The sequence below is a fragment of the Styela clava genome, chromosome 6, assembly GCF_964204865.1.
Source record: "Styela clava chromosome 6, kaStyClav1.hap1.2, whole genome shotgun sequence".
Classification (NCBI taxonomy): domain Eukaryota; kingdom Metazoa; phylum Chordata; class Ascidiacea; order Stolidobranchia; family Styelidae; genus Styela; species Styela clava.
The window spans coordinates 7,540,547-7,554,964 of NC_135255.1; the positions used below are offsets into that span (position 1 = coordinate 7,540,547).

General features: G+C 35.1%; 2 protein-coding genes across 2 annotated transcripts; one reads left to right on the plus strand and one right to left on the minus strand.

Moving 5' to 3' along the window:
* Positions 1–3,980: 3,980 nt before the first annotated feature.
* Positions 3,981–10,046, plus strand: LOC120331819 (gamma-butyrobetaine dioxygenase-like). The gene is made up of 11 exons (XM_039398976.2): positions 3,981–4,823; positions 5,260–5,341; positions 6,105–6,226; positions 6,474–6,687; positions 7,300–7,375; positions 7,459–7,503; positions 7,949–8,073; positions 8,278–8,479; positions 9,189–9,311; positions 9,547–9,654; positions 9,799–10,046. The coding sequence occupies exons 1-11, from the start codon at positions 4,727–4,729 to the stop codon at positions 9,904–9,906; spliced, it is 1,302 nt and encodes a 433-aa protein (XP_039254910.2). The 5' UTR covers positions 3,981–4,726; the 3' UTR covers positions 9,907–10,046.
* LOC120331821 (calcyphosin-like protein) lies at positions 10,015–12,935 on the minus strand. Its single transcript, XM_039398980.2, has 4 exons — positions 12,717–12,935; positions 12,291–12,483; positions 11,365–11,482; positions 10,015–11,202 (listed from the first exon to the last, which is right to left on the minus strand). The coding sequence occupies exons 1-4, from the start codon at positions 12,874–12,876 to the stop codon at positions 11,047–11,049; spliced, it is 627 nt and encodes a 208-aa protein (XP_039254914.1). The 5' UTR covers positions 12,877–12,935; the 3' UTR covers positions 10,015–11,046.
* Between the last annotated feature and the right edge of the window lie 1,483 nt (positions 12,936–14,418).

Sequence of the window (14,418 nt, forward strand, 5' to 3'; positions counted from 1 at the left end):
GAGGCTACCCTTTTTATTGGTACGGTAATAGATCAATCTCGGTACGCTACTGGTAGACGATACTGGTAGACTAAAACATCAAAACAAAGTTGCATGAAACCTTCATTTGAAAACCACGGAAACGAATCAACGTTTTCATCTGGTGTGACGCCTGGTTGCACAACTCTGACATCATAATAAAAACTTACAATTTGGCGCAATTTAATTGGCTGTCGCAAAAGACCCCGCCCCAGGCAAGGCAATACGAGCACACGTGTCCTAAACGCTGGGACTACAAAATCTTCTCAGAAAACTTAGCTCGCGGCATTGTTCGATGTTATTTATTAGTCTTCCTGTCAAACAATGAACGACTATTTGAATCATTTAGAAGCTAGTAAAGTTGCGACAGTAATATTCAATTCGCAAAACTGGGGAACAATGTAGTGTTATAAACTTCTTCAAATAGTGATACTTCTTCAAAGGTTACAGCAATGACATTAACCAATGTCATTGTTTAATGTCATTGGTTACAGCATACCTTCTTATCTAACCGTGGGATGGGTATTTTCCCAATCATCAAATTTCCTGTGATATGGCGATTGAAACTTGCTATCATATCAGACACCAATCCTACCATGTTTAGCATAAAAGTCTCTGTTGATCGCTATACATGCCATTTGAAATTGATAGCCACTGTGTGCATTCGCAAATTTGGAAAGGTTGATCCCGTCAAATTGAATATATATAGCGGAACGAATATATATTAGATCCGTTGTCAAATATTTTTAATAAAAATCAGGTTACCTCGCCGTGCGCGTAGATATTTATATAGTGAGTGTATAGCTTACTTCACTGTTCAAGAAAGCGGTGTCTGATTTCCTTAATTTGTCTGTGGTTGGTCTCAGAAATCCTCCCCGTAAAAAATTTAAAGTGAGTTTGTTGTTAAAAATGTGCAATACAAATCGGTTCACTTTATTGTGCACATAGATATTTATCTCATATATGCTTATTTCAACCGCAACTAATGAGTCAATCAATTTTAAAGTTTTAGTAATTTAAGATGCAAGTAGTCGCTGAACGCTACCTTCTTTATCAAATTCTTTACAAGCCTCAGGAGACCAATTATATATATATATCACCAAGTTTTGCTGTCTTATTTTAATTTGTTTTAATTTACACTTCGATGAAAAATGGAAACACTTTATCCCGCCATTCGAGTCCACCTCCGTACGATCTTCCGCTGATCTTTGCAGCAACCACAGCTAAGGCTTTACCATAGTGCTGGTGCGCAAACATCGCGTCCGTCAACCATTGCTATGTTATCATTCTTGTTATTAGTTGACCAGAAGAAAGTCCTGTATAGCACCAATTCAGTACCATAATAAAAGTACCATTAACAGTACCATTTTTTAAGGTGAGTTCAACACTGAAAGGGAGGACTGTATATTATTGGATTGAAAGAGCTACCAGGAAACTGTCCACATTTTCAGTTACCATTACGGTTGTCAACCGTCCTTTATTTCAAAGGACAATCCTTTATTTGAGATTTTTGTCCTTGTCCTTTTTAAGATGATAATTGTCCTTTATTTTTTCCAACATCGTTTTGCCCGATAGTTATAGTAGGCTACTGTGTTTGATATTGTTCCGTTCCTAAATCGCCTCCGTTTATGTTTTCGAAGCTTTTATTCATTCTTTTTAATTTTGCTTTAGTCCGGCTCAAATAGCCAAAAAAATATTTATTTCAGCTTGGGACATGGCACAGTTACTTATAATATTGATTTCTTCGAGAATGCAGATGAAGGTGCGGATGGAATGTTCACTCGTTTGAAAAACACTTTGAACAATTTATAACTTGATTGGAAAAGAGTTTCTTGTTTAAGTGCTGATAACGCAAATTGCAACTTTGGAGAAAAACATTCTCTTTATACTAATGTTCGCACACTAAATGATGGTATTATTAGGGCTAACTGCAGTGCACACATTGTACACAATACATTAAAATTTGCTTTAAGAAATTTGAATGTTGACTTTGAAAATATTGTCTTGAAAATTTACAGTCATGTCTCAATGTCAGCAAAAAGACGAGAAACTCTTATAGAATTTCATATATTTGTAAAGACGGAATTTCATAAACTTCTGCGCCATGTACCTACTAGGTGGCTATCTTTGCACCCATGCATCGAATGAACCTTACTTTCTTGGAAAGCTTTAAGTTCTTATTTTTTGAGCAGACCAGCTGAATGTTCCAAACAATTACTTAAACTTCTTGTGATTGACAATGAGTCAACAGAAGTTTCTCAGCTTATTGGAATGTATAATATTCTCACAACATGTAATGGAGATATTCAAATTACCTGTTCAAGAACTGGAAAAAATAAAAATTCAACAGCATATGTTTTCATTATTCTTACTAAATTAAGAAATAGGTTAAAATCTCAATCTGAGGAAGAATTTTTTGGGCATGATGTTCACCAACTTCTTGCAAATGTGAGTGCTGCTGAAGCTCAAGAGGCAACTGAGGATTTCAGATTATTTCTCAACTCTGCAATAACGTATTTAGAAAAAAGATTTGATGAAAATTCAACATTTGGAAAATTATCTCTTTTGGATAATCTTTCCTCAAAATATTAGACACTTGTAAAGTTGTAAAGCATTTGAAGCTAAAAGACAAACCTCAGTTGAATATGGATGACCTATTTGATGACGTTGCACTCATTCAAAAATTTTTTGGCAGGTTTCACAGCAATAAACTGTTCACAGAATGCAAAACAACAAGCAGTAAATCACAATCTTGCGTGTGTTAATATTTTTAAAATAGTTTTATTTGTGCTTCCAATTTTCAGAACCTCAGCTTATTTTGAACGCATTTTAAGTGTAATGTCATCTAATTCAGTGGTTTCAACCTTTCTACCATGGCGGACCGGTAAAATTGAATAAAATGTACTCGCGGACCGGCAAAACATTCAAAGGAATGGAACATGATATAATAATATATTATATTTTTGTAATAAATGCATTGACGGGCTCTCACCATGTTTCTAGGTAAAAAGGCACACAGAAAACTTAATACAGAAAAAATACTATCAAATAATGTGCCGGCCAAAAATTGAAACGGGTGGAACATTAATAAAAAAAATAACGTAATATATTTGCGTAATAAAATGTAGTACTAGGCACTCATTATGCGCAAAAAAGACACACCGAAAACATCACAAATAAAAAACATGTAGCTACATGCCAAATCATGTACAAACACAATTAATTTTAGTGAGAATTTTGCTGCGTGTGTGTACGTATATTTATAGTGATTAGTTATCACTACACATAGATTGTTTGTAGATTGGTCTGGTTTGTGTATTGCATCCCCAGGATTGACTGACAACAATTTAGGGTAGTGATAACTAATCACTATATTTGGTGAGTTGTTCTCAAGTGGATAATTTGGTTTTAACAAGATATTTCGAATTTACGTTATTGGAATATTACTGGAAATTTTTTTTATTTTTACATGAGATGGCACCGAAAGGCTATTAAAACTTGAAATTGGGTTTTGAGAAATTGATAATTGATATAACAGGAATAATTAATTCTGTTTTTCGTGAGTTTCTCACGAATTGGGCCAATTTGGTTTAGTTTTGTAGTTACATAACAACTAATTGGCTACATATTTAGTAGTTATTGACAAAATATCGTGAAGAAGATACCGTTACCTAATAAATTAATCAAACGAATTCTGAATTCTTTTCCCAGTTTCTTTGCCAGGTGCAGCGACAGTGCCTATCTGTTCCTGGTTTTCTTCTGCATAAAAGAAATTCCAACTCTAAGACTGAAACCTTGTCGCGGTGAGTTGGCTTACAACTGATACCGGTATCAGTCGGCACAAAAAAAATTGAGTATTGACATGTGAATCACCTGCCTTCCGGGTATTGACTTCTCATCCCCATTTGTAGCATGATAATTACAGAATCAGGTAGGTAAGCTATTAGTATTATGTATATTAATGTCAACAATCTGGTAGCAGGAAATGTGAACTGGTGAAGGTTAAAGCAGGTTATATAGTGTTTCAGAAAAGACGAATCGCTTGTCAGTGTAGATAAGGAGATTTGCCTCTCTCATATAGTAATATTTAACATTGCACAGTGACTTATGTAATTGCAACTCTTGATTCTGCAGAATATATATATGTTTATTAAGTAATATGTCTGATCCAGGAACTTCGAAAGCATTTCTTGCTTCTATCGGGCAAAAAGTGTCTGGAACAAATAACGAGTTGCAAAATCATGTTATTCTTTCCTCAGAACATGCTCAGCTTCATAAGCGTTATCGCCATAAGTAAGACACCTTAAAAAAATACAAAGCAATTTTCAACCGCAAATTGCCTGTAGATGAGGTGAATAGTATTAGTGGTGTGTGGGTTGTTGGATGTTATCCCCCAGTCTCGGAAACTCAGTTTTACACTTACATACAAACATACTGATCGTGAGTTTTTATTTGATATACTGTATTTCAAAACATAGCTCATATTTTCAGGTTGTTACAGTTCGGACCCTGACAGCGAAAGAAAATCTGTATATCCGAGCTCATGTCAGAAGCTCGTACAACAATCTTGTGACCAGAGTGGGCATATTGAAAGTCAAATTTGGAATTCCTCACTTGGCATATTGTGATTGCCTTATTGGCAAATCAGGAATGTGCTCCCATGTAATTGCCATAATATACCAATTGATAAATATTAAAAAAACAGACAATGCAATTCTTGAAACTCAGGTTACAAAATACCTATGCAGTGGCACAAGCGAGGAAAAAGGACATCTGCGGCTATGCTCCCCATACAAAAAATTCAGGTTTGCCCAGTCATTTTATATTTGATACAACCATTTTCCTCACTTTTTTCAGAATCTTCAAATTACTGTTCACATGCAACTTGAGGTTTCATAAAATTGGCATGCAAACATTTCGTACAATGCATGATAAACCTGAACCAACAATAAAATGATTATGATCCATTGGTGAAATTTGATAATAATTAACTGATTTGGTGCGTGGTACTGATGCATCAATGGCGCAATATTTACACTCGTCATTCATGGCATGAGAATACGCCTTGTTTTAAGATGTATGTTATCTATTGCCCATGTTCATCCTCTCAATACAAACATGAGAGCAAATTTTGTTTATTGTAGACCTGCAGTTTCAGTAGAATTAACGATTACATGTTTCGTATTTCATAAACGCAATTTCTTAGTTCGATTTCTTGCTTTTCTGATAATCTCTGCACAGCGATGCCAGATATTAGGAATATTTCGTTAAACAAAGAAAAAACAGTTGTAGAAATACATTGGGGCGATGACCATAAAAGCAGGTTAGTAATTTACTATTTCAGTACTGCCCCTAATTCTAGCTTCTCACGTTCGTACGACTTTCACTAGTGATGAAACTTTATATGAGGTGTAACTTGCAATTAATGTCTCTCGCTTATATATTTCCTGTGTACTGATATTTTAAATTCGACTGTGATCGTATGAATTTAGCAATATGCTCTTTGTAGCTATTTTGTGAATGTATAGTAAAGACGGTTTATTGGTAGCTTGTAATACAGCTTATATGATGTGGCATAATCAGAGTGACTAATAGCCAAGTTCTTCAATAGGATTTGTCAACCTTTGTCAATCATTTTGCAAAAAATGGTTGGAAATAAAAAATTTATTACGTGGAATAATTTCAACTAATATTGGCAAATTACATTAATACTTAACATTCATTACTCATCGATTTTAATCGGTAAGTATGTTGTTAGGTATTTGTCTGTCTGTTTGTTTGTCTGTCTGTTAGATGCACGCGATATCTCACGGAAGCGAGATTGGATCTGCTGCAGATTTTGCACGTGCATTCATCATATCTCGTACCAGAAGCATATTGACTTTGGGCGAATTATGTCGTATAATTAACGAGCTATCAAATAATTAGTGATGGGACACAAGGTGTCACTATGGAGTAAGAGCGCTGTTTTGGGGATCCCCTAACTTTCGATCGATAAGTCTTCGGTCTCTGGCCGATATTCTCGTTTATTGTTTAATTCTTAACTAAGTAAAAATCGTTAAAATGACTCGAATACTGTGTTTCAGCTGGGATGCAATATTGTTGCGTTTGTACTGCCAATGCGACCGCTGCGTTGACAAAATTTGCTTAAGTTCACTCAATGAAGACACCTTTGTGCAGTCAGTTAAGCTGGATACAGCGCCAACTGGTAATCAATTTGATACTAACAAAATTAATCGTAAAACTATTTAGGTTGACAATTTCTTCAATAAAATTCATTTTCCGAAAGAATTTGATCATGACGTTTAAATTTTAACTGAAATTGCCTCATCTTCAAAATTTATTTTTCTATGCCCACAGAAATCGAGAACTCAAACATATTCAATATATAAGATATCTGCGTTTACGTAAAAATATATAATGGAGAGTATTGATATTTTATATATATATTCCAGATAATGATCTCTTGGTGGAAATTGGAAATGATATCTTCGATAAACACGTGACAAAAATTTCATTGACATGGCTCAGGCTAAACTGTTACTGTGATTTGTGTCTTAATAATGCAATTGCTGAAAGACAAACGTCTTTTGTCGATCCGCAAATTAGTTTCATACCATCTGTTGAATATAGCAGAATTGTAGACGACAGGGATGCAGGATTGTTCGAGTATGTTGTATAGTGCTACAAATTTTGCGTGCTTAAACGAAATATGTTAATTCAAATAGTTCAAATAGCACAAAATGAACCGAATTTCTCTTATATATACTTTGATTGAAAAACTTTGTTTTTAAAAGGTTTGCGAGTTTCTGATAAATTGTGTAACACAGGCATCACATGTACACTTGCAAATAGAAATTCGTCTTTGTCTTTAAAGCAGATGTTTTTTTATGTCAAGTATATATATATTTAAGTACTGGATTCATTGTTTATTGCTTCAATGCAGGGGTGTGCAACATTTTTTGTCGGTGGGCCATATAATCAACTTCTGACATCTAGGGGGACCACACAAAAAGAGATTGCGGCTATCGCTCAACCTTACAGTAATAAATGGTGAAACGGCGAAAGATTTAACGTAGCGAAAAGAGAACAAAATGTTATGTATTTTTACCCATCTGATCAACTTTTTAAACATAAACTGTGAGATTAAGATATTATGCTGGATGGGGAAAAATCTGCGTGTTGACAAGGGATCAGCGGTCCGCGACCCGCCTGTTGCACACCCCTGCTTTGATGTAACAATAAAACTACGGGCCAGGACATTCAAAAATTATTTTAAAGGGTGGCAGAACGGGTGATGAAAGTCGGATTCTGTGTGATAAAAGATACTCCAACGGTGGAAGAAACAGTTATCAAGGTAAGAAGTGTAAAACGTGTGAGAGAGAGAGAATCAAAATTGTAATTGTTCGTAATTTTGTTTATGTATTTTCACAACTCCAGGTCGCAGAAATGTTTGCTCCAGTGCACGAAACTGTAACGAATAAAGTAGGTTTTTTATTATTTATTTTTTTATTTAAACGATTTTAGAAATAATCAGAAAACAAAAACGTCATTTCACTTACTACTATTTCATAGGCATTTCACAAATAATCGAGCGGTATCAACCTAGCGTTAAACTAAAAATGCCAGGCATATTGCTTTTGAAACTGGAAAAAAAATTTACCCGAATCTTTGACGTTCAGACATTAATGGTTTTTAATAAGTAACGAATTAGTGAGAACGAAACTTTTTTTAAAGTGGAGTAGAAAGATAAATCTATTGATCAACGTATATGATGATTTCGTTTTGTGCAACAAAAGCATCAAGTACAAGTTTATCATAACTTAATATATCAAGCAATAAAAGTGCTAACATATTTTCTACCTATTTTTTATAATTTACTTTGATTATCTACATATATTTCATTCATATTATCTTCATAAACTTCCAGATGTTCAATGTTCGAATCCAACCTGGTCCACGAAACACCGCTCATACTGCACTCGGTCTCTGTTACCACCAAGATTTACCGTGGTATGAAACGGAGCCAGGAGTCCAGTTTCTGCATGCTCTGAAGTAAATTTTACGAGTATTCTTTGATTTGAATATAGAAAGGTCAAATTTCCCGTCGAACAATGGTTAAGACATGTTTCGAATAGTCACCTCCGAAGACTTACTGAGTTACTGTGCAAAACGTACTTTTGAGTAATTTTTTATCAAATTGTTTTTATGATCTCTTCAAATATTGTTCCAGGACCAAATTTATAGTTTTGTTCACAGATTTGATGAAGACATCGAAGGTGGAGAGTCTCAGTTTGTGGATCTATTTCAAGTGGCAGAAATTTTAAGAAAGGAAGATCCCGAAGCATTCAATGATCTCGCGAGAATTCCAGCAACTTATGAAACAATCGATTACATTCGAGCAAAACCTGCTCATTACGAGACACTAAAACCACATATTGAACTGGATTATTTCGGAAATGTGAGTTTCAGAAGCGAAAATAGCGTTCCATTAGCATGTCGGTTGATTTTGAGATATCGATTCATATATTAGTTGTGCTTGTAAATTAAATCGCTAAAATAAATCTAAATTTCATAAATACATTTCCTTAAAGATCTAAATTTGACACTCGACAAACAGATCAATAAAGTAGGGTCGAATTGTGGCAACAAGGCGATAATTGGGATATGGCAACATATATTAGAACTTGTGGATAATGTCAGCTTTGAATTACCGCGTTGTTGCCACATTTCGACGCCGTCGTTGTCAGTTTTTATTAATGCCGTTATTGCTTCTTTGGACAGTTACAAAATTAGCCAAGTCAGTTAAATAAACAAATAACTGGCGGCGCCCCTATAGACTTCTCTCACGTATTTTCTGGGTCAGAAAATACGATATCTATAAAATATATCAATATAGGGGTTGCTTCGCGTAAAAGTAACGTTTTATATTGTAACTTATACATATGATTGAATAGAGTAGGGTATACCTAACTACTAATCCGTTTTCTCTCATGTTGGTTGGTATACACTGTGACATGAAGAATTTTATAGCGAGAATAAATGATGCTGCATATAGTGGTTCAAAAGTCTTACACCATACTTTTTCAAGGTTTATTCACATTGGTTTGTCACATTTGGCCGGGCTTCAATCTATATATTTATATGAATTCAAAACTTTCTGGTTATAGGTTGTAGCTTTGCATTGGAATCCGGGTGTGGAAGGAACACTGCGAGCAAAGGGTGACGACGTGAAGAAATATTACAGAGGCTACAACAAACTTTTGGGAATCATAAGACGGAAAGAACTTGAGGTAGATCTGAAAAACCAGTAAAGGAAGTAGTATCAAAGCCATATAAGTTAACTAAATGTGCAATCCATGAATCAGGATACATCTTTTCCAGTGAATTTTATACTCGCATGAATCAACTCCTGGAATCCAACAATGACACTATTTAAGCAACGTTGTTGCCTTTTGTCAGCACTAATCAAAATAAGCTATATAATTTCGAATGATATATTTATGAAAAAAGTACTCTTTCTCGCAGTGGGCATTCAGAATGGATGCTGGTGACATTATTGTCTTCAACAATCATCGAATGGTACACGCAAGAAAAGCGTATTCTTCGAAAGAAAATGGACAGAGACATTTGCAGGTAAGCATTGCCGTCGTTTTTACTTATCTCGCAATGGGTAATTTAAGATCGCGATGTGCTAATTTGCGAATTTATACAATTTTCTTGACTTACGACGGGACTGAATGTTTTTAGTTACTTTTACTGTATGTTATACGTTTTCAGGGTTGCTACATCAGTTTGGACGAGTTTCGTAGTGTGTATGTTACACTTGGAGAATCGCTGAACAGAGAAGTCCCGTTGTTCAAAGTTGGCAATAAAAGCAGTTTCTAATTAATATACATAATTGTATTTTCTTAATGTATATATAAAAAATAAATTTACCTAATTTAAATCAAAGTGGATACTATATATACAGTTTTACTGTACTGTACAATATACTCTATATATATATATATATATTGTTTGTTCAATATAAATTTCGACAATAAATAAAATAATAATTGATTTCACTTTCATGCAGGAAAAAGTGCAAAATAAATATGTTGGTTTTTACAGTAAATAGACATAGACGAACATTCGAGAGTTTCTTCATAATCTAAAGCAGGGTGGTCCAAGGTTGTCGGCATCGGAGGCCACAGTATTAATTTTGAGTTGTTCGCTGACCACATTAGTCCCAGGACATTTGATTATCATTTATCATTAATCAATGTTTTCATAGCAACAAATACTTTCGTAGTTGAAAGTCACTGATTGAGATGGTCAGCTTTCCTTTAGCACTCACGTTTAACAAGCAACCCCATAAATCACTGAAGATTGATCGATTACTTAATTTAGGCAATATAGGCAAGTAGCCTACAACAGGGTAATTTCCCGACATTAATTGATATTTACTAAATTTTCTTACATATAGGCACCAACTTTGTTTTTGTGTCACTGTTCACGCTGATTAAAAAAGACAATGCGGCAGGGAGTAATTGCTATAGGCTGATATTTAGTTTTCTATACGAATATTCAAGAAAGTAAGAGATCAATTTTTGGAAGTTAAGTCATTCAAGCGTGTCGAAATTGATAACTGATTTTTAAGCCAGTTTAGGCTGACCAAACACACTTTTTTGAACCCTACCAAATTCACTGACTGTTTTAGCTATCCCTGTCACAATTAAATTCAACTACGTTTGGTGATGCGACAATGTGTAACAAGATTTTTCCGGTTATTTTTATCACGAAACAATACCAAAATGCTATTTTTTGGTTGTCACCAATTATGACCTATATATATATATATATATATCAGCAAATGTGACGCATGCCGCAGATAATAATACAGCGGGCCACATGTGGCCTGCGGGCCTGGGTTTGAACCCCCCTGATCTAAAGTTCTAATCGAATTCCGGTGAAATATACGGCACATGGCCAGTGGAACGTAGACAATAAAAGAATAAATAAATATTAAGTAATGAAGAAGTTTAATCAAAGTTTCCAAGCCTTTCTCATCATGACGTCAAAGTAGATATCGTTGTCGATAGAAGCACTCACTCCTACGTAATAATTGTAAAATTCATCATACGTTACGACACCATCCGGATCACCAGGAGTATCGAAATTTTCCAAAAATTTTGCAAATACCTAAAATGGGAATAACAATTACTTGAATATTTACGTAGATCAGAGAAAGATCATTCCCTGCTGTTATGGTTTATTAAAATATTTTTAATTAGGACTCGTTAAAAAAATGTTGGTCAGCTACTTACAGAGAACTATTGTAATGATAAGGTATTATTCACAAACCTGATCTTCCGACCATTCTCCATTTACGTATTTTGGATGATGACTTGCATCATAAACACCGTATAAGTCTTCAACCGTTACTTGTCCATCCCCAGTGCGATCGAGTTTGCGGAAAGCTCTGAATAATTTCAAGCGTTTAATATTTTGGAAAATAAACGGGAAAAGATTCATTAAATTTATCTTAATCGCGAGGGATAATTAACGATTAAATTGAAGCATTATTATTATTGATGACACACGGCCTGACGCAGGGATTCTCATCCGGAGGTACCTTCAAGGAGGATTTTTACAAACAGGAAAGCATACGACAATGGTTTAGCCCCACATTTCCCAACTGGGAAGTCCTCACTTGGGGTTTAGTGGGGATCGCCAGCGCACCTCTGATTACCTTGCGTGGGTTCGCAGGTTCGAATCCCATGCGGAATGGTTATGTGCGAGAGGATTGCTGGACTCCTTGACGCCGTAGGGTGGTTCACGTAACGGCTGGTCGGTTACGGCTTCCTCCATCAACAAGTCCATGCTCCCGACAATAAATAACTGGTTAACTATTCTTATACCCGACACGGACTAGTGACCGGTCAAGAGGCCGTGATTCGCCATATATTATGGGCTTTCCTCTCCCCGAGGATAAATATGTAAGTCCTCTCCTTACTATGATACTTACTTGTGCTCACATAATCACATTAAAATCCGGAGTGCCACTTGCGCACAACACTAGTTAAGGATCATCCGAAGATTGAAAAAATAACTTAGTTTATATGCGTAGTGAGGGAGAAACAAAGAGTTCAAAAACAGACAAAGGGATAAATTCAACGAAAAAGGTTGCGAACCAGTGAAGGACATTGCTCCTTTTCTCCAGTTCACCTACAGCACGCTGGAATGGGCATACTATACGCAATTAATTGATTACATATTTGACCACATACCTCTGGATCAAATTCTTTCTTGCCTTTGATAGTGACGGGCGCAGTTTTACGATAAATTCATCGAAATCAATCGCCCCAGAATGATCTCTGTCAAATGAGTCGAATAAATCTGTGATTTCATCTTTTTCCAAGTCAACACCATAATCTCTCATTCCCTTTTTGAATTCTTTAATATCTATTCGTCTATTGTGATCTGAAATATAATTTACATTAGCATCTCTTTTGATTGAACTTTTACTCACAGAATAAAAAACATCATAAAAAACGTATTCATAAACAGCTATTTAAAGCGCCATTGTTTATTTGTTTTTAATATTTAATTCTGTTATAGCTATCAGGGTATTCAATTCAAACCTGGCAACGACAATTGCAGTTGCTAAACCACCAATATATTTTCGCGGTAAATTAGACATTCAAGTAGCTTACCATCATCGATGATTTTAAAAATACGTCCAAGTCCTTTGATACCACTTGAACCTCTTGCGAGACATTGCAGCCTGAGTCTTTCTATGGGATCAGTCGCACTTTGTAAGCGATGATTTGCTTTCTTCGCCATTTCATTATCGTGTCGAGCTGTACCAGCCATCTCTGTGTTTATTCGACACAATAGGTCAATTACCTTATATGTTTATACTGTTGAATGAAACTGAACAACATTTGTTTAAATCGTTTTTCATTTAAAAGCTTTTATTATAGAGATTAGTGAATTATATCATATAGCAGATCGGTATCGGCTTTGTGGAAGGATAGAGCACATAATTTCATTTATGTATCTATAAATTGAAACTAGTCAAAATTCCTGTGCTCATCTCAATTGCACATGTCTGTATAATTTCAATCCCTCGAGAGACGCAATAAAAATGTAGCTCCAAATGCTCGTTCTTCTATAGATTTGCCTTATATTATGGAGTATGGACCGCGTATTAGAGCATTTGGTGTATTCGAAACAATAATGCGCTTTTACTATTGGTATTTACTTTCACAATTATCCACCAAACGGATTTCCTACTAACTTCTGTATACAAAAGACTTGACCACTGAGGGTAGTCGCCAGTTATAAATACCAGTTGATTGCCATATACGTAACAATCCCGTTTTTGAACTACCATTGACAAGAGACGAAGACTGACTATGTTTAAACTGCTAAATCATTTGTATGCATATTGTCTATAACCACTTACTCAATAACAAACCATAACCACGCACTTCTCGTTCTTTTATACACCTAATGAAGCAATATGGAATGTAAAATCGTTTACATCAAAAATGTTGGCTCACACAAAAACACGTTACTTTTTTACAAACTCTTACGCTCAAGCATTTGCGATCGCATAAGTGGGCAGAAGTGCTTACCAAAGTATCTCGTGCCACATTCATAATGACAAAGAAAAAATCCAAGCTGAAATTTGATACTTTTCTTTTAATACATCTCGCCTATTCCAATTTGGATCGAATCTCAAATGTGCCCTTTGATGAAACTTTACAAAGTCGTCTAAAATTCAAATATCAGAAATCGCTCTTAACCTCATGCTTTTGAAAATTTTCGAGTATAAATCCTCTAATTTCATATCTTCATAAAGTATTTAAAGCAGCATTTCACATCTGAAAGTAATTTCTTGATCTTCTATCCAGCTCATCGCATCGGAGTTACTGCGTTACTAATATGGCCACTGATTTATGGCTGACCACTCCCATTTAGCTAAGGAAGACTTGCGACAACTTACTGCTGGCAATAAAATAGTGCTCAAGAATTTATTACATAGAAACACTAATATTTGCTTGAATCAATAATAATGGCCGGGCATGACATATATATATATATGGTGTATTTATAAGGCGTCAACCGTCCAAACGAGAACTGTATCCATACTGCGTAACCTTGACAAAAAAAAATGTTGATAACCGTAATTAATACACGAACGGGTATGGTATGGAACGCGTCATATTCGTACAATATTCGCTTATGATTGGCAAGAAAAAAGGTTTAATTGCGTTGTATAATTGTTGTCTTCTCTTATTGGTATATAAAGTTGATGCACTTGCCCTGTAAATTACAAATTGTATGCCTCAAGAAAGTACCTTAATTACTTTGTACAGCACAGGGTACCCTAAGTCCTAAGATACTATG